The sequence below is a fragment of the Pristis pectinata genome, chromosome 15, assembly GCF_009764475.1.
Source record: "Pristis pectinata isolate sPriPec2 chromosome 15, sPriPec2.1.pri, whole genome shotgun sequence".
NCBI lineage: Eukaryota > Metazoa > Chordata > Chondrichthyes > Rhinopristiformes > Pristidae > Pristis > Pristis pectinata.
This window is the reverse complement of record NC_067419.1, coordinates 19064732-19086023: the sequence shown is the minus strand read 5'-3', so window position 1 is coordinate 19086023 and position 21292 is coordinate 19064732. Positions and strand designations below refer to the sequence as shown.

Below are 21292 nucleotides of genomic sequence, written 5' to 3'. Positions count from 1 at the left end.
TTTCTCACAGAACCTCATGGACCTGTCCCGCTACCTTGAAGGGTCATGGATGTACATTCCAAGATCCCTTTCTTTTTCCACTGTTTCACTCTCCTCCTATTTATTATAAAATTCTCATGCCTTAGAACATCTTCCCAAATGCATTGCTTCACACTTCTCCAGATGGAATCCATTACCACTTCTCTGCTCAACGATATATATCTTCCTGTGGTCTAAGACTTTTCTCCTCACTGTCAACCATATGACCAATATTTGTATCAGCTGCAAATTTCTTTGTCATGCCTACATTTAAGTCTAACTCATTAATATATATTATAAAAGGTAAAAAAAAGCTGAGTACTGAGTCATGTGAAACTTCAATAATAGTCTATCAACCATTGTTCTTTGTCCACTGACATAGAGCCGATTTTTGATCCAATTTCCCACTCCCACCTTGATCCTATCCTGCTTGTACAGGTTCCACCTGCCCCAGAAACATTTCCAAAGATCCAAAAATGTAAACCCTTCCCTTCTAGTGGGATCTGTACAAGCAGGAGAGGTTACACCTCAACTGGAATGGGTCCAATATCTTTGCTGGGAGGTTTGCTCAGAGTGTTTTGGAGGTTTTAAACTAATTGGCAGAGGATGGGGCACAGAGTAGTTGTACAGTTGGGTATGAGGTTCAGACAAATATAGAAGAAAATCTAGGTCAGTTCAGTAGGCAGACCAGACATAGGCATAATAAGGCATATCAGTTTTAGCCATCCATTCATCTGACTTGTGTTCCTATTCCTATAATCAGTAGTATGTGCCACTGGAAGTAATCTAGGGATTATAACCTTAGATGTCCAGTTCTTTATTCCATCACTGAACTTCCTAAATTCATATTGTAGGACCTCAAGTCTTTGTCTACCATGACATTGCTACCAATGTATACTGTAGTCGCTAGCTGTTTATCCTCCCCCTTCCGAATTCCCCACAGCTACTCTGAGACATCTCTGACCCTAGCACCAGGGAGGTAACATGCCAATTGAGTCTCACTTCTGGCCATAAAAGCACCTGTATGATCCTGTTACAATCAGGTCCCCTATCACTCTAACTCTCCTAGCCTTTTTCCTCCCTTGCTGTGCCGCAGAGCCATTGTGGTGCTACAGACTTGGCTATTGCTTCTTTCCCTTGTAATGCATCCCCCTAACATTATCCAACATGATAAATTTGATGGGGGGGGGGGGGGGGGGGAGATGGTGACAAGGGACTCCTGAACTACCTGCCTACACTTATTACTCTTCATGGTTCATGATAGATCTTAGAGCAGGATAAAATGTCGGCACAACATCGTGGGCCGTAGGGCCTGTACTGTACTGTGCTGTAATGTTTTATGGTGGTCACCCACCACTTTTCTATCTTGCAACCATTGCTCACTAAATATGCTTTTATCTGTTGCAGCTTCATATGTTGTTGCACTAGTCCCTGGATCCTGTCCTGCACTGGCAACATATTACTTGTAAAATGTGTGTTCATGCTGCCATTTCTTTTAAAAGTCTGGTCAGACCATTTCAAAATTATTTTTAAAAATTGCCACTTATTTTCTTATAATGTAGCATTGATTAAGGCACAAAGGATCCTAGGCATATTGGTAAACTGGATCCAAAATTGGGTTGCCAATACATGGCAGAGGGTCACGGTGGATGGATGTTTACTTGGAAGTCTATAACAAGTGGTGTACCACAGGGATTGGTGCTGGGACCTTTGTTGTTTGTAATATACAGTATGTAAATGACTTAGATGAATAGAAGGGGGCATGACAAGGCCTTGGCGAGTAGGATTAAGGAAATCCCCAAGGCGTTCTACACGTATGTGAAGAATAGGAGGATGACTAGCGTGAGGGTAGGACTGATCAGGGATAAAAGAGGAAACGTGCCTGGAGTCGGAAGAGGTTGGGGAGGTTCTTAATGAATACTTTGCTTCAGTATTCACCAATGAGAGAGACCTTGACGTTTGTGAGGATGACATACAACAGGCTGATACGCTAGGGCATGTTATCATGATGAAAGAGGATGTGCTAGAACTTTTGAAAAACATTAGGATAGATAAGTCACCGGGGCCAGATAGGATATATCCAAGGTTATTATGGGAAGTGAGGGAAGAGATTGCTGCACCATTGGTGATGATGTTTGTGTCCTCACTGGCCACAGGAGTAGTGCCAGATGATTGGATAGTGGCAAATGTTGTTCCTTTGTTTAAGTAAGGGAGTAGAGATAACCCTGGGAATTGCAGACTAGTGAGTCTTACTTCAATGATGGACAAATTACTGGAGAAGATTCTTTGAGACAGGATTTGTGAACATTTGGAGAAGCATAGGCTGATTAGGGACAGTCAGCATGGCATTGTGAGGGGCAGATCATGCCCCACGAGCCTGATTGAATTCTTTGAGGATGTGACAAAGCATATTGATGAAGGTAGAGCAGTGGATGTGGTGTACATGGATTTTAGTAAGGTGTTTGATAAGGTTCCTCATGGAAGGCTCATTCAGAAAGCCAGGAGGCATGGGATCCAGGGAAAATTGGCTGTGTGGATTCAGAATTGGCTCGCTCGTAGAAGACAGAGGGTGGTTGTAGATGAAGATTATTCTGCCTGGAGGTCAGTGACCAGTGGTGTTCCACAGAGATCTGTTCTGAAACCCCTGCTCTTTGTGATTTTCATAAATGACTTGGATGAGGATGTGGAAGGGTGGGTTAGTAAGTTTGTAGATGACATGAAGGTTGGTGGTGTTGTGGATGGTGTAGAAGGTTGATGTAGGTTACAACAGGAAATTGATAGGATGCAGAGCTGGGCTGAGAAGTGGCAGATGGAGTTCAACCTGGAAAAGTGTGCAGTGATACACTTTGGAAGATCGAATTTGAAGGCAGAATACAAGGTTAATGGCAGGACTCTTAGCAGTGTGGAGGAATAGTGGGATCTTGGGGTCTACATCCATAGATCCCTCAAGGTTGTCACACAGATTGATCGGGTTGTTAAGAGGGTGTATCGTGTGTTGGCCTTCATTAGTCGGGGTATTGAGTTCAAGAGCCACGAGGTAATGTTGCAACTGTATTGGTATTAGTTTATTATTGTCACTTGTACCGAGGTACAGTGAAAAGCTTGTCTTACTATAAAACTCTGGTTTGACCACACTTGGAGCATTGTGTTCAGTTCTGGTCGCCTCATTATAGGAAGAATGTGGAAGCTTTGGAGAAGATGCAGAGGAGATTTACCAGGACGCTGCCTGGATTGGAGCGCATGACTTATGAGGATAGGTTGAGCGAGCTAGGGCTTTTCTCTTTGGAGAGAAGGAGGATGAGAGGTGACTTGATAGAGGTGTCCAAGAGGATAAGAGGCATAGATCGAGTGGACAGTCAGAGACTTTTTCCCTGACACGAGGGGACATAATTTTAAAGTGATTGGAGGAAGGTATAAGGGGGATGTCAGAGGTAAGTTTTTTACACAAAGAGTGGTGGGTGCGTGGAATGCACTGCCGACAGAGGTGGTGGAGGCAGATACATTAGGGACATTTAAGAGACTCTTAGATAGGCACATGAATGATAGAAAAGTGGAGGGCTAGGTGGGAGGGAAGGGTTAGATAGATCTTAGAGTAGGATAAAATGTCAGCACAACATCGCGGGCTGAAGGGCTTGTACTGTGCTGTATTGTTCTATGTGAATATAGATGGTATGATTAATAAGTTTGCAGACAACATAAAAATTGGTGGAGTTGTAGATAGCAAAGAAGGTTATGTAAGGATACAGTGGGACATACTGTAGATCATTTGGAAAGATGGGCAGACCAGTGTCAGATCGAATTTAATCCAGACAAGTTTCAGGTAATACACTTTGGGAAGTTAAATTCTGGGAGGAGAGATGGAGTAAATGGCAAGGACCTTAGAAGTTTTGATGTACAGAGTGATCTTCGAGTGCAAATCCATTACTCCCTGAGGGTGCTGACACAGGTAGCTAGGATAGTGAAAAAAGCATTTGGTATGCTTGCCTTCATAGGCTGAGGCATTGAACATATGAATTGAGCCATCATGTTGCAGCTGTACAAAACATTTGTTAGATTACATTTGTAGCATTGTGTACAGTTCTGGTCACCAAATACAGGAAGGGTGTGATAGCAATAGAGAGAGTGCAAAAGAGATTCACTAGGCTGTTGCCTGGAATGGAAGCCTCTATTTATAAGGAGAGACTGGATAGGCAGGGCTTATTCTCACAGGAACGTAGGAGGCTGAGGGGTGACCTTGTAGAGATTTATAAAATTATAAGGGCATTGATAACTCAGAATTTTTATCCCAGGTCAGAAGTCTAGAACTAGAGTACACCGGTTTAAGGTGAGGAGGGGGATAATTAAAAGAGATCTCAGTGGTAAGATTTTCACACAGAGAGTGATGATTATCTGGATGAGCTGCCAGAGGAGGTGCTGGAAGCAGATACAATTACAACATTTAAAAGGCATTTGGACAGGTATTTCGATAGGAAAAGCTCAAAGGGATGATGTGGACAAATGGGAATAACATAGGTAGGTATCACAGTTGGCATGGACAAGGTGGGCCAAAAGGACCCATTTCTGTGCTGTACAATTCTATGATTCCATGACTTTCAGGGACTCTTCAACCATATTGTAATGTGTGAAAATCTTTGATGTTGTAGATCCCCCCTCTGGCTACCAGGTAGCACTGCATGGTGATTTCAACTTTCAGACAACCTTTCATTTTATTTATTCCTCATGTTTTCAATGGGCAATTACAAATAATTTCAGAATATTTTTTTAAATTATGAATATGGACATTTTTAATTTATTTATTTCTCTCCCATTCTGAAGTTGTCATGAATTTCATCTTCCTGCATCACTGTCCTTTAATAACTCACCAAGGGCCACCCATCTATGGCTTAGATCCTATCCAACATTGTTGATTCCATGCTAATCCATCACCATAACCTGGATTTTGAACTCCCCATCTTTTACTACCACTACTACTCATGTTCCTGATTTTCACCCCTAATTTCTGCTTTAGTGTATTTTCATATCTATCCTTATCCTGGCAATCAGTCCCTCATTGCCTGTAACTTACTGATATAAAAAAGGAAGCACTCCCTTGTAACACCTAGGCTTATAAGGCTGTGACTGAAGTTGAAGAAATACATTGTCATAAGCAGAAGAAAGTTGGGTTCATTCTTGCCTGTGCTCCCAAGAGGAATAAACTGAAATATAACACAAACATTAAATTCCCCAGATGGTTCTTTTTTAATGATTACAGAAATGTTACACTTAATGTGGAAACTATATTACAGGCCTGACCCCCCACACTGAATATCGTATGATACCAAACACTAAAAAAACAACATACATCAAGAAGTAAATACAAACTTTAATGGTTTAAACAAAATTCAGAACATCCTAAAAGAGGATCAGATTCCAATTATCACTGCCCTAGGAAAAAATACCTTTAACAATATTTCTTGATAAAAAGCACTAAATTCTTCAACATTCTATTTCATTTATCAGCAAGAAGATCAATTTTGTGACACCCCCACACATACACGCACAATCTAATTCCTTTATAAATAAAATATTTATTAGATAATAAATAGTATCCTACATGCTAAATTAGCGGAATTTAGATGGGTATTTTTTTCTCAAAAATCAATCTGCCATCTAAGAGTAATTATGCCATTACATTCTCACTTTGCCAATGTCTTGGATTGCCGCTTTACTAACAAACAGGACAGTAGTAAATAAAATCGGCTTGCAAATTTTCATTCAGGTTAATAACAAATAATGAAGGAATGCTTTTGTACTTTGTGAATAATATATTATACCTATATACCTCGTAGGCCTAGAAAAATACTAACTATGAGTCTGGAAAGTCAGGAAAGCTACATACTATGACTTCAAACTGATAACAAGATATAGATTGCATAAATACCTCCACTCTGACTGATGAGAAATGGGCAGCATAGATGGTCTTTGTGTGAAATCCAACCACATAGATGATTTTTCTGATGTTGTCAGGAAACACTAGAATGCTCTGGTAGTTGCATTTAATGCTCATTAGCATGTCAATGGACTTCTTTCCATGTTTCCAAGACTGGCATTAGTTTGATTCAACTAGTCCAACAAAATGATTCATCTAAAGTTTTAGTATCCTCCTGTACTAGGGTTCAATTTCATGTCTTAAATCATTCATCCTTTTGACCTCTCTAACACAGATAATCAGATGTGAGTAATTTGGTTTTGTAGATCTGTGTTGGACAGAAACAAGCCAGTCAAATCTGTTTTACGGTGTAGGCAATGTGGCAGCAAACCAATAATTCAACCCAAATTGGTAATAAACATTTAATCAGGATGGTCTTGCAAGTATCAAACTGGTACATGATGGTTACTTTTGAATTGGGACAATGTATTTCGGGGGAATACAGAAATAACTTGAAATATTTCCTCTGCATGGACGTCTGCCAGTCAATAATAAACTTTCTGAATAAAATGATTTATTATCTTAATGCAGCAGCATGATGGATGAACTTAATGCCATTTGGGGATATGTTGAAGGCTGGTTATAGAATCATACATCACAGAAACAGGTCATTTGGCCAACCATGTCTCTGTCAACCATAAACTACCTATCACATTTATCCCATTTACCAGCACTTGGTCCATTGCCTACTATGCCTTGATGATTCAAGTACTTGTCCAGATGCTTCTTAAATGTTGTGGGAGTACCTGCCTCCACCACCTTCTTAGGTAGTAGGATCCAGATTTTAACCAATTTCTGGATGAAGGAATTCTTCCTCAGATGCACTCTAAACCCCTTACTCCTCACTTTAAACCTGCGCCCTCTGATCTCAGACTCCTTTGCTGCGGAGAAGTGTTTCTTACTATCAACTTTATCTATGCCTCTCATAATTTTATATACCACTATCTGGTCCCACTCAGCCTCCTCTTCTCCAAGGAAAACAAAACTAGCCTATTCAATCTCTCTTCATCCACCTTCATGCCTGCTAAGACATCTAATACCTCCTTTTTAATCACAGTATTCCAGAATTTCACCATACCAACTGAAATCTCCAGCTACAATGTTTTCCTCCTTAGTGAAAACAGAGGAAAAGTATTAATTTAAGTCCTTGCCCACATCCTTTGACTCCACACACAGATTGCCCCTTTGGTCCCTAGTGGGTCCCATGCTTCCCCTGGTTACCCTCTTGCTTTTGATATACTTACAAAATACCTTTGGATTTTCCATAATTTTAACTGTCAGTGATATTTCATAGCCCTTCTTTATCTTCCTAAGTTTTTACCCCCACACTCTCTATACTCCTGAAGAGCCTTCCCTATTTTCAGTGCCCTATACCTAGCATATGCTTCCAATTTTTCCTTTATCAGACCCCCAATATCCCTTGACATCCAGAGTTCCCTGGACTTGCTATCCGTGCCCTTCACCTTTACAGAAACAGTTTGGTGCTGAACTTCAACAATTTCATTTTTAATAGACTCTCAGTACCTGAATGTAGATTATCTGCAAGAAGCTGCTTCCTGTCTACCTAATGATATTAAAATTGGCCTCCCCCAGTTCAGATGCATAGTTTCTGGGCTATCTTTATCCCTTTCCATAACTACTCTGAAACTTACCTAGTTATGGTCACTATCCCTAAAGTGCTTGCCCACTGACACTTCATCCACTTGTCCGGTTTCATTCCCTTAGATTAGGTCTAGCCAAGTAAGACTATTTATGTACTGGCACAAAGAGTTCTCTGGATGCAGTTTAAAAATTTAACCCCCAACAATCCTTAACACTAGGGCAATCCTGGTTAATATCAGGGGAATTGAAATCCCATACACCTATAACCCTATTCCTCATACCTGTTTGTAATTTGCCCATCTATCTGCTCCTCTATCTCCCTGTGACTGTTGGGAGACTTGTAGTGTAATGCCAACAAAGTAATCACCCCCTTTTTACTTCTAAGCTCTACACACCTGGCATCATTTGAAGAGTCTTCTAAACTATCCTCCCTCATTAACGCAGTGATGGCCTCCACAATCAATAATGCATTCCTCTCTATCACACCTGAAACTTCTAGACCCTGGAATGTTGAGTTGCTAGTCCTGCCCTTCTTTCAACCATGTCTCAGTAATTGCAATAATATCATTTTCCCACATGCTGATCAATGTTCTAAATTAATCTGCCTTACCTGTAAGGTTCCTTGCATTAAAATGATGCAATTTAGCCTTCCATTCCTCCCACATAGCTTCTCATAGCATATCTGTTCTGCCAAATGGATGGTGTAGGCAGAACAACAGAAACCAAACCAAGTAAAGAAACACAAGCATGTGTAAAATTGGAAACCTGAATACAGATGGCGGTAATCCAATCCAGGGAATATATTAAGATTTTAGATTAGATTCCAGACTGCAATGCTGCCAGATTTTCATTGTATTAAATATAAACAATCTTATTCCTCTGCATAATGTTCTTTCCCAGAACATCTCTTTTTATCATATCTCTTATCATCTTCAAAATCATCTACCAAACCTACCTTATATTTTAGATTCATAGAGTTATACAGGGCAGAAACAAGGCCTTCAGACCAACTAGTCCATGCCAACCAAGATGCCTATCTACGATAATCCCATTTGCCTGCATTTTGGCCCACCTCTCTCTAAACCTTTTCTATCTGTCCAAATATCTTTTAAACATTGCAATTGTGACTGCTTCTCTCCTCTGACAGCATGTTCCATTTACCCACTGCTCTTTGTGTGAAAAACATGCCTCTCAGATCCCCTTTTAAATCTTTCCCCTCTCACCTTAAACCTATGCCCTCTAACTTTAGCCTCCCCTACCCTGAGAAAAAGACTTTGACTATCTACTCTATGTCCCTCATAATTTTATAAACATCTGTGAGGTCACCCCTCGGCCTCTTTCACTCCAGGGAAAACAGTCAAAGCCTACCGAACCTCTCCTTATAACGGTGCAGGCAACATTCCTTTTCTGCATCCTCTCTAGCTTAATCACATCCTTCATATGGTGTGGTGACCAGAACTGCACATAATACTCCAAGTGCATTCTAACCAATGATTTGTACAACTGTAATATGGTATCCCAACTCATATATTCAGTGCCTTGGCCAATGAAGGCAAGCATACCATATGCCTTCTTCACCACTCTGTCTACCTGTGTTGCCACTTTCAGGGAATATATACTTGTACCCCAAGGTCTCGTTGTTCAAGGCCAGGGCCCTGTCATTCACTGTGTACATCGTGGCCTGATTTAATTTCTCAAATGCATCACTTTTCCATTGTCTGAGTTAAATTTCATCGGCCATTCCCTTGCCCCTTAATTTGTGCTATTGCTTTTTGATATTCATACATGGGTCACCTTTCACCTTGTTGTATGTCACCATCATCATGCTAAATGGGATAGACTCAGAACATACCTGGCAGCTCAAAACAAGACATCCATGGCCTATCTGAAGCAACAGAATGAAATTCTACCACAATTTGTAAGATCCTTTCTGTCAGTATAGTGGACAAAGCCTGGTTCAATAAGAAGTTCAAAAGGACATGCTGGGATCAGCATGAAGCATACCTACAAATGAGATGTCAGCTTGGCAAAGCTGCATTCCAAGTAATAAAATAACATGCAGTGGACAGAGCTAAGCAATCCCACAACCACTAAATCAGATCAAAGCTTTGCAGACCTACCACATCTTGATGTAAATGGCAGTAGATAATTAAACAGCTCATGAGAGGTGGACCTGCAAGAACATGGTTAACATTGGAGGTATCTAGGATGTGATTTCCAGTGACAAGGCTGAAACATTATAAGCTGTGTTGAGCCAGAAGTGCCAAGTGAATGAGAGAAACAAAGGACTGCAGATGCTGAAAACCCTAACCCTAACCCTAACCCAACCCCCTCCCAAACTATGCCTCTTCTTTTCTTCCCTTTCCTAGCCTATGCCTCCCTGCCTTTGACCCATCCCCCGGTGGATCTGCTCTCCCTTCCTCCCCCACACCTGCCTATCTTACCTGCATCTACCTATCACCACCTTGTGCCCCCCCTGCCTCCCCTCTTTTGTCCACCTATCACTATTCTGTTTTCCCCCCTTTATATTGGGCTTCCCTTTTTCCTATCTTCAGTGCTGAAGAAGACTCCTGACATGGTCAGGTGTTTTACATATATTAAGAAAAATAGAACACATCTAAACTAGCTTTTTGCTGCCTGATGCTAGAAATCATCAGCAAGGTGATGAAAGATGTCATTGATTGTGCTATAAAATGGCACTTCCTCACTGATAACTTGCTCACTGATGTTTCATTCTGGTTTCACCAAGTCACTTTGGTCCGGACCTCATTACAGCCTTGATCCATGCATGGACCAAAGAGTTGAATTCTAGAAGTGAATTGGGAAGTGATACTAAGGCAGCATTTGAGCAAGTATGGCATTAGGGAACCTGGTAAAGCTGAAGTCAAATCAAATCAAGAGGAAAACACTCCAATGCCTCAATCCATACCTTGCACAAAAGAAGATGGATGTGGTTGTTGGCGGTGAATCATCTTAGCCACTGAACATTCTGTAAGAGTTCCTCAAGGCTTTGCTTTGGTCTAACCATCTTCATTGCTTCATCAATAAACATCCTTCCATTGTCAGCAGGGCAGATGTCCACTGTTGATTACAGAGTTGTATCTCCTCAGAAAATGATGTAGTATATACCACCAAATCTAGATGAAATTCAGGCCTAGACGGATAAGTAGCAAGTAATGTAAGACAATGACCATCTCCTAAAAGAGTGTGTCTAACTTACCTACTTCTGACATTCAATGGTATTACCATTGTCAAGCCTTCCATCAAGGTCATCAACAACCTTGAGGTTACCATTGTTCAAAAACTCAACTAGACCAGCCACATTAAGACTATGGCTACAAGACTAAATCAGAGGCTCAGTAACAGTAAATGACTCACCTCTTGCCATGCCAATACCTTTCCATGTTCAGGAGTATGATGGAATTATTTCTACTTGTCTGGGTAATTGCAGACAATAACAGTGATCAAGGAGCTTAACATCATCCAATACAGGGCATTTAATTGATTGGCACCCAAAACACCATCCTAAACATCTATTCCCTCCACTTCAGTGCACCTAGGACACTCCAATAGCACCTGCTAAAACCATGAGCTCTACCAGAAGGCAGACAAGGCCAGTAGGTGCTTTGGAAAACAGTCATTTGCTGATTCACTTCCAAATCATATATTATCCTGATTTGAAAATTTATCATTGTTCCTTCACCATTACTGGGTCCAAATCCTGGTACTCTCTACCAAGCTAGACTTTTCAGAAAGAAGGTAGGGGTTCAAGAATATACTAAGTGCGTCAAATGATATGGGGATAGGACAGAATCCAGGTGGCAAAGAATTTCTACCATGGACCTACTGCATGATGAGTAGGCTTGAGCAGCTGAAGGGCCCCCTCCTATTATCTATTTTCTTATGTCAAAGCTCTTGCTCAGTCTTCTGGACCTTAAGATGCAATGAGGTAACATTAGCTATTAATCTTGATTCCACTATTGCTTGTCTAGGTTTCAGTTTAGGTGCTGGGATCTAAGCTAGTTCACCATAATCCAATTAATGAGAATACAACCAAACAATAATTAATTTTGAAGGAGAAAAGTTGAGAATTATTTCATTTCTTTAGGGTGCTTTAATTGTGTATTTGATGTTTTCAATATTCAATTCCATCTGCCTAACCTGTCTCTAAATTTCATTCACTATCGAGTCATAAAGCACAGAAACAGGCCTGTGGCCCACTGAGTATGTGCCAATCATCAAGGACCCATTTACTCTAATCCCATTTTATTCTCCCCACATTCCCCAAAACTCCCCCAGATTTGTACTTTTATACTGTTGTACTTCAGCAAATATTAAAGAAAAAAGGTTAATGCAGTTTATTGTAAGGATTCCCATTTTCATGAAGATTTCCAATAGTACAGAAAGTACTCCTGGCTAAAAACAAGGACATCCTTCATTTTCTCACATCTCAATGGCGTTATGATATCACATTTATTACAACTGCTTCCATTAAGAATGATGACTGTTTATTATAACAGAAGTTTACCATATAAGTATGAATAATGGTTGTTGTCTGAATTGTAGAATTCAGTTTTTCCAGTGAATCATTATTTATGAACTGACAATCATTAAAATGCAAATTGTCCAAATGATCTTTGTTGTTTCTCCATATTGGTGCCATAGGCAAGATAAAATAAATGCACCTGATGAATTAGCTAGTGAGGACCATTAAACTATTATTAGTTTCACTTTTTTTCATTTTTGGAGGTTACAACTTTCTTTTTTAAATATCTGATCATTCTCAAGCAGACATTTTGTATTCAGAAAATGTAAATATTTAAAATAAATTCACCTTACAAAGAGTAAGTTTTCAATTTTGGTTTTAATATTTTTGGTTGACAGCCTCGCAAAATAATCAACCTTGTTGCTACATGCATTGGTACTTGAAGCCAGCTACCTAATACCAAGATAAACTACAGTTTTATCCATCATGTGTCTTCTTTCCAGACAATATATTTTTATATTGTATGTTAAAACTATCTGGACAATGAAACAAACAAAATATAAAAATACCTAAAAGGAAGCAAAAGGCTCAATTCTTGTTCTTCCAACTAAAAAGAGTCAACTTCAGTCAAGGATTGAAATAACAATTCTGCCTTGAGTTCTAAATATCCGTCAAATAAATGGCATGCAATAAAGTTTTGAAGACCATCTCCTTTCTTTCTACAGAAGCCCATATATCAATGGCTTCTATATTTCTTGAAGCTCCAGAAATTAAACACAGCAGGACATAAGCCTGTAGATGCATTTTGATTAGATGACTTTGATTGCTTCCCTGTACCTCAGTGAGAATTTAACATCAACACTTGTATTAGCACTGCAACAAGCACACAGAGGCCTAAACTGGAGAAAACTGAAGATGGTAGTTTTTTTCCCATTCAAACCAGAGCTATCCTCGCACTGATACCTCAGGCCATGGAGGAGGCTTGCTTTTGTTCCTCCTGCTCTTGCTCACCATCTCCCATCAGTGGCTGGCGCTTTTTAAGCTCCCGGTGGTATTTTGCCATCAAGGAGGCATATATGCAGCCATATGCTCCAGCCACCACCATCATGATGCAAACAATTCCACATAAAACTCCAGCAATGATGACTGTCCCAATGGCTCGCCTGACACTGACTGGACGGTAACGTTGCCTTGCACACTCTGAGGTATGAATGTACTGTGGCCTTGAGGTGATGAGCTCTTGCTTCACACAGGGAGGGGCAGTGACTGTTTTTCTATTTACTGAAGATTTATTTTCATCCTCCAGTTGGACACAGTAGTTGAACATCTCTATCGGAATTACTCTGAGATCTTTCCCACGGAGGCCTTTTGGCAGAGAACATTCAATTCCATCAAGTTTTCCACCTGGTTTTAGGACAGAATAATCATTTAAAGAATATAGGTCTCTACTCAGTTCAATACATAATAGCTTTACAAAATTACCATGTACTTAAAAATTAGATTATGTTTGCACTTGTTAAGAAATCATTAGCTACAAAGAAAACATTTTGTCTATAACTCAGTCATACCATGTTTGATTTTTAAGTTGGGAAAGTCACACCTGGCCAATTTTGTACCCGTAGGTATTGCAACATGTGAAATCATGGAACATAGCCCACAATTTACCACAATATTTTCTATAAATTTAATAAGAAGAAAATAATTGATTAAGTTACTGCAATTCCTTTATGTGCTGTTCTCCACTGGAAACATAGATTCATAACTGAATCAGTTGCAATCCTGAACAAGCCTTCATTGAAATGCACTTTCAATAGGAAATATAATAACAAAAATGTTACATTTCTATACCACCTATGACATAATTAAATATTTTATTTCATTTTACTATAGCACTATCATCTAAAATTTGAAACTAAGCCGCATGAAGTGATATGGTAGTGTAGTGGTTAGCGCGACGCTATTACAGCACCAGTGGCCCGGGTTCAATTCCTACTGCTGTCTGGGTTTCCTCCCACATTCCAAAGACATACTGGTTAGGAAGTTGTGGGCATGCTATGTTGGCGCCGGAAGCGTGGTGACACTTGCGGGCTGTCCCCAGAACACTCTACGCAAAAGATGCATTTCACTGTGTGTTTCGATGTCCATGTGACTAATAAAGAAATCTTATCTTAGCTTATCTTATTATCATTATTAGCATAGGTGACAAAGAGGTACATTTTATGTAGCATTTTAAAGGATAAAAGAGTAGTAGAGAAGGGGAGAAATTTAGAAAGTAAATTCCAGAGATTATGGCAAAGGTAATTGAAGGATTGGTCAACAATGGTGGAGCAAAAGGAATCAAGGATGTTCAAGAATTGGAGGAGCACAGAGACCTTAAAGAGATAAGGGGTTTGAGGCTGGTACAAGAATGGAACAAGTCAGGTCATAGGAGAAGTAGGATGAAAATATTAAAATCGAGGCATTGCCAGACCAGGAGCCAATGTAACCATGGCAAATTTGTGGTAATGTGAATAGGATTTGGTACATTGTTAAACACTGTTAACTTGGTACACAGAGATTTTAATAAGGTCATATTCCTGAATTTCTGGAGCTGACACAGGCAAGGATGAGATTTTCAGCAACAGGTGAACTAAGGCATGGGTGGATTTCGGTCATGTTAGGAAGAAGGGTGTAAATTGCTTTGATGAAAGAGTCAGAAATTGATCTCCAAGTCAAATAGGCTAATCTTTTAATTTAGCCATTCACAGAAGCCAGTACCAGTGTTGTCTTGAATTTGGAGTCTGGGAAAGAGGCTATCTTTGGTCATCCTAATATTTATAAATTAATCACAACAAAGAAGACTCATTGGCATCCCCTTGTCAAGTCAATTTGTCACACTGCTATACTGTCTGTGATCATCCGTCACAAAAAATAGAAATGGAGCCTGTGATTTTCCCATTTAGGTTCATTAATATATGCTTGAACTTGGTTTTACTCCAAGTGTTGACTTGGTTTTGGAGAAAGTGAATTTCAGCTACTGTGGGCAGCAAACAGGTCTGTAACGGTATTGCTTTGTTCTACTCACCTTTGTACTGGAACCACTCCATCCAGTGTTTGAAATCCCTCAGACTGCAGTCACACTCCCAGGGGTTCCCGCCGAGTTGTAATTGCTGAAGAACTTCAAGTGGCTCAAAGACCTCTCTTTCAAGATTTGGCATCCTATTCTCTTCCAAGTTCAACCAGGTCAAATTCTGCATTTCGTCAAATAAAAGTAGTGGAATCTGAGAGAGACCATTAACAGAAAGGTCTAACCTCTGCAAGTTGGTGGTCTTATAGAAGATATTTTTATCCAGGCTTCGAATGCTGTTGTTTCGTAAGTTGAGGTCAATCAAGTTCCTGATGTAATCAAATGCATTCGATGGTAGTTGGTCCAAGTAGTTGTTGGACAGATCCAGCTTCTCCAGTGTGGTAAAATTAGTGAATGTGAGAGCCTGGAATGTGCTGAGTTTATTGTTACTGAGCGAGAGAAATTTGATGTTTGATGGAATGTCTGCTGGGATGGTCACCAAGCCAAGATTGCTGCAATCCACTTCATAATTATTACAAGAACAGTGTGTGGGGCATGCCAAGAAAGTGTCAACAATAGTTAGCATCACAAAGAGCAAGAATGGGGGACCTGTAGAGGAGCAGAAACACGTGATATAGAAATCAGAAATTTCAGTGGTTACTGATGATGGGTGTGCTATCTCATAATGGAAAGGTGACTTATGGGAGTTCTCTGAACTTAGTTCATTGAAATGGTCAAAAACAAAAGCAATCTACTGCAAATACAATCTAGATCAATAGACAACCACAGGCCCTTCTCTTTTTCACTAGCCCAAGTTCAGGATTAAGTGTCATGTTCTTTTCTCAGAAAAGCTAGTAAATTTGAGTTAGTCAATACTGAATCATAGCAAGTCTTACAGCACAGAAATAGCCCCTTCATCTCACTGAGTCTGTGCTGACCTTCAAGCATCTGTTTACGCAAATCCTACGCTAATCCCATTTTCTTCTCCCCACATTTCCATCAACTCCCTCCATATTCTACCATTCATCTTCAAGGGCAATTTACAATGTCCAATTTAAACTACCAACCCAAACATCTTTGGGATTTGGGAAATAGATGGAAAAAAACCCAGAGGAAACCCATGCAGTCACAGGGAGAAGGTACAAACTCCACACAGGCAGCATCAGAGGTCAGGATTGAACCCTGGTAATTACAACTGTGAGGTAGCAGCTCTTTTAGCTGTGCCACTGTGTCACTCACAGTTAGTATTTTGCTCAAAAAGGTTATTTGCATAAGAACTACTGTAGAAAGATGAAAAAGATGGTTAAAAATTCAACCCTTAACCATTCAATTGGTAGGGCTCTTGCTTGGGATTAATTCTCATCTACTTTGTGATTACATAAAGCAGATGGAAATTACAGAAAGATCGGATGATGGAGAATTTGTCCTCTTAGATACTACCTAAAATTTGATCAGAACATAGCAGAAAATGAGACATAACTTGGACAATGAGGCTTGCTGCTGCTTCATTCACCTGACTGGGATTTCTCTTTGGCAGGCAAGTCAGAATCATCACTGATTGGAAGTAAATGGTTAGCGGAGGAAATGTGACCTATCCATTTCCCTCATGTCCTCTTACAGCCTCCTCTCAGACTACCATGTGCAAGTTTCCAGTTGGCATTATGAACAAAAGTAAATAGTAAAATCTCCCCACCACCCGCCTACCCCTTGTCTCTAATTAGCTTTGTAAGTAATCACACGTTAGTTAACTGAAAGCAGTGATCATGCTAAGGAAATCTAAAATGGAAGATAAATCACATTTCAACAAGATTCCACTAAATAATGCATTACTTTTGGATTTTCAGTTGGATGTGTTTAAATCTGAATCAGTGCCATTATAAGTTGCCACCTTTTTTTTTGCTACATCAGGTAGCAGAATGTGTGATCTCTTGCTGACTCTCATTAGAGTGAAGACTAATGCATGTAGTAGGTGTATCAGAGGAGGATATGAAACAATTTTTAGAGATAACTGTACAAAGAGAATTGATTCTGAAAAATTTAGATATCTAACTGAGTGAAAGAAGTTGGAGGTAATCTCACTGCGTGCAAAAGTTAGAGATAACGGGAGCTCTGGCCAGAAAATGTAATTCTTCATTAAGTATTTAAATTACGCTTTGTTAAGCATCATGGATGAGCGTCAAAGTTTTTAAGATTACAGAGACTGGTTAGCAGAACAGACAGATGTGGCAGATGAACTTTTTGTTGAGAACTATGGGGTAACATATTTAGGTATTGAATTGGTACTAGTCAGGATAATGATCCGCATGAAATGGTTTGGACTGATTGCAGTTCTGAAGTCATTCTTTGTAAAATAGTGCATACATTAAATGGAATTTAGTGGGTGAACTGTAGTCTTTCATAAAAATGTAGTTAGGGAATGCTAGAACAAGATAAATTTATTTTTGATATTTGATATTTTGGAATTTTTATAAATATTGATATAAAGTGCAAGAACAAAGACCTTATAAAGGATTAATCCAAAGTGACAACAAGGTAACAATTAGAGTATATTGGTCAGTTTAACTGCTTCATGTCCTCTTCTTCTTTGGCATTTCCTTGAGATCGAGAATGATTTTCTTCCACTCTGGTCTTGTGGGTTCTGACGTCACCAATGAGGCCAATGTGGGAATTGTAGATTCTTCCACAGATCATACAAGAAGTGGCTGAGAGGAAGAATAGTTGTGAGGTGGGGTGCTCCTCTCATCACCTATACTGGGCTTCTGTGTGCTCTTGGGGCATGACCATGTTGTTCTCAATAATATCATAGATGTTTCTTCTTTACTTTGAGTTGTCATCAGCCAGAGGTTCCCAGGAATCAATAGGGATGTTGCATTTCATAGAGGAAGATTTGCCTGGCAGTCTCCTCCCACACCAGAACTTGGGATAGAGCGTCTGCTTTGGGAATCTGGTGTCAGTCACATGTATGCGACTGGGAGTAACTATAGCTGCAGTGCTGGGAATTTTGACTCACTTATCCTTCCAGTAACATCCAATAGTCTGGAATATCTACCAGTTAGCACCAGCAGTGTCCCAAGGATGCCAGATTATAGGAGTTTTGTAAAAATAGGAAAATATGGTTATGAAGACCATAAAACCATCAGATATAGGAGCAGGATTAGACCATTCAGTCCATTGAGTCTGCTCCACCATTCAATCATGGCTGATTTTTTTTAACCCCATTCTTCTGCCTTCTCCCTGTAACCCTTAACCCCTTTACCAGTCAAGAATTTATCAATCTCTGCCTTAAATACACCCAATGACTTAGCCTCCACAGCGCTCTGTGGCAAAGAATTCCATAGATTCACCACCATCTGGCTGAAGAAATTCCTCCTCATCTCAGTTTTAAAGGGACGTCCTTTTATTCTGAGGCTGTGCCCTCGGATCCTAGGCTTTGCTACTGATAGAAATATCCTCTCCATGTCCACTCTATCCTGGTCTTTCAGTATCCAGTAAGTTTCAGTGAGATCCCCCCTCAACCTTCTGAACTCCATCAAGTACAGGCCCAGAGTCATCAAATGCTCCTCATATGTTAAGCCTTTCATTCCTGGGATCATTCTTGTGAACTTCCTCTGGACTCTCTCCATGGCCAGCACATGCTTCCTTAGATGCGAGGCCCAAAATTGATCACAGTATTCCAAATGCGCTCTGACTAAAGCCTTATAAAGCTTCGGCAGTACATCCTTGCTTTTATATTCTAGTCCTCTCAAAATGAATGCTAACATTGCATTTGCCTTCTTTACTACCGACTCAACCAGCAAATTAACTTTGAGGGAATCCTAAATTAGGACTCCCAAGTCCCTTTGCACCTCTATTTTTAAAATTTTCTCCCCATTTAGAAAACAGTCTACACCTTTGTTCTTCCTACCAAAGTGCACTACCCCACACTTCCCTACACTGTGTTCCATCTGCTACTTCTTTGTCCACTCTTCCAACCTGTCCAAGTCTTTCTGCAGTCTCCCTGCCTCTGCAACACTACTTGTTCCTCCACCTATCTTGGCATCATCTGCAAACTTGGCCACAATGTCATCAGTTCCTTCATCCAGATTATTAATGTATAAAGTGAAAAGTTGTGGCCCCAACACTGACCCCTGCAGAATTCCATTAGTCACCGGCAGCCATCCTGAAAAGGACCCCTTTATCCCCACTCTCTGACTTCTGCCAATCAGGCAATCTTCTATCCATGCTAGTACCTTGCCTGTAACACCATGGGTTCTTATCATGTTTAGCAGCCTTGTGTGCGGAACTTTGTCAGAGGCCTTCTGAAAATCTAAGTAAATAACATCCACCAACTCTCCTTTGTCTAAACTGCTTGTTACTCCTCAAAGAATTCTGACAGATTTGTCAGGCAAGGTCTATCCTTAATGAAGTTGTGCTGGCTTCATCCTATTTTATCATGCGCTTCCAAGTACTCTGAAATTTCATCCTTATTAATCTTACCAACCACCGAGGTCAGGCTAACTGGCCTATCATTTCCTGTCTTTTACCACTGTTTAGAAATGGAGGGAGGCATCTCATTTGCGATTTTCCAGTCTTCTGGGACCCCCCCCCCCCCGACTCCAGTGATGCTTGAAAACTACTACTAATGCCTCCACAATCTCTTCAGAACCCTGGGGTGAAGTCCTTCTGGTCCAGATGATTTATCCACCTTCAGGCCATTCAGGTTCCCCAGGTAATGGCCACTACACTCACCTCTGCCCCCTGACCCTCTTGAATTTCTGGCATGTTACTGGTGTCTTTCACTGTGAAGACTGAGGCAAAGTACTTACTTAGCTCCAGCATCACTATCAAGCAGTCCAATGTCCACTCTTGCCTCTCTCTTACCCTTTAAGTATCTAAAAAAACTTTTGGAATCTTCTTTTATATTATTGGCTAGTTTACCCTCGTATTTCATCTTCTCTTCCCTTATAGCTTTTTTAGTTGTCCTCTGTTGGCTTCCTAATCCTCTGGCTTCCCCACTAATCTTTGCCATATTGTATGCCTTCTCTTTTGCTTTTATGCTGTCCCTGACTTCCCTTGTAAGCCATGGTTGCCTCATCCTGCCCTTAGTGTGCTTCCTCTTCTTTGACACGAAATTCTGCTCTGTCTCCCTAATTACTCTCAGAAGCTCCTGCCATTGCTGCTCCACCGTCTTCCCTGCTGGGGTGTCCTTCCAATCAACTCTGGCTATGTCCTCATTCATGCCTCTGTAGTTACCTTTACTCAACTGTAATACAGTTACATCAGATTTCAGCTGCACTCTCTCACACTGAAGGGTGAATTCTATCATATTATGGTCACTGCCTTCTAAGGGTTCCTTCACCAGAAGCTCCCCAATCAAGTCAGCATCATTATACAACACTAACTCTAAAATTGCCTGTTCCCTAGTGGGCTGTACCACAAGCTGCTCTAAAAAGCCGTCTCATAGACAGTCCACAAATTCTTTTCCTTGCAGTCCATTACCAACCTGATTTTCCCAGTCTACCTGCATATTGAAATCCTCCATGATCACTGTAACATTACCTTTCTCACATGCCTTTTCTATCTCCTGCTGTATTTTGTACCCCACATCTTGACTACTATTCGGAGACCTGTACACACCTCTCATCAGGGTCTTTTTATCTTTGCAGTTCCTCAGCTCTACCCACAAAGATTATGCATCTTTTGATCCTATATCGCTCCTTGCTATTGACTTAATTTCATTTTTTACCAACAGGGCCACCTCTCCTCCTCTGCCCACCTGCCTGTCTTTTCAATAGGATGCCATATCCTTGGATGTTTAGCTCCCAGCTCGGATCTTCTTTCAACCATGTCTCCGTGATGCCCACAACATCATACCTGCCAATTTCAATCGGCATTGCAAATTCATTTACCTTGTTACGTACAGTATACCGCACGCATTCAAGTACAACACCCTCAGTCCTATAATCACTGCATCCCCTCTCAAAGTCATCCCCGTGTTGCCTGAAGTTAGATTCCTAACCCTTTCTGAACTCTCCATCCTATTTTTTATTCTGGAGATTTTAATAGCCTCTCCTGTGCTCTCCTTACCTTTAACCTTTTCCTCAATTTTCTGTGCCATTGAACCCAACCCCCCACCCCCAACTGTTTAACTTAAAACCCTATCTACAGTCCTAGTTATGTAATTCACCAGGAC

The 21292-nt window shown here is 40.4% G+C and overlaps 2 protein-coding genes across 4 annotated transcripts in view; one reads left to right on the top strand and one right to left on the bottom strand.

Moving 5' to 3' along the window:
- LOC127578541 (voltage-dependent calcium channel subunit alpha-2/delta-4-like) overlaps window positions 1-21292 on the top strand; it is a 343330-nt gene that overhangs the window by 190942 nt on the left and 131096 nt on the right. The window lies entirely within an intron of this gene.
- Window positions 12434-21292, bottom strand: part of lrtm2a (leucine-rich repeats and transmembrane domains 2a) — a 46199-nt gene continuing 37340 nt past the window's right edge. For all 3 annotated transcript variants that reach the window (XM_052030324.1, XM_052030325.1, XM_052030326.1), the window contains 2 exons: window positions 15139-15729; window positions 12434-13478 (listed from right to left, as the gene is read on the bottom strand). In XM_052030324.1, coding sequence (XP_051886284.1) covers window positions 13039-13478; window positions 15139-15729 — 1031 coding nt within the window. In that variant the 3' untranslated portion in view covers window positions 12434-13038. The remainder of the gene's footprint in view (window positions 13479-15138; window positions 15730-21292) is intronic.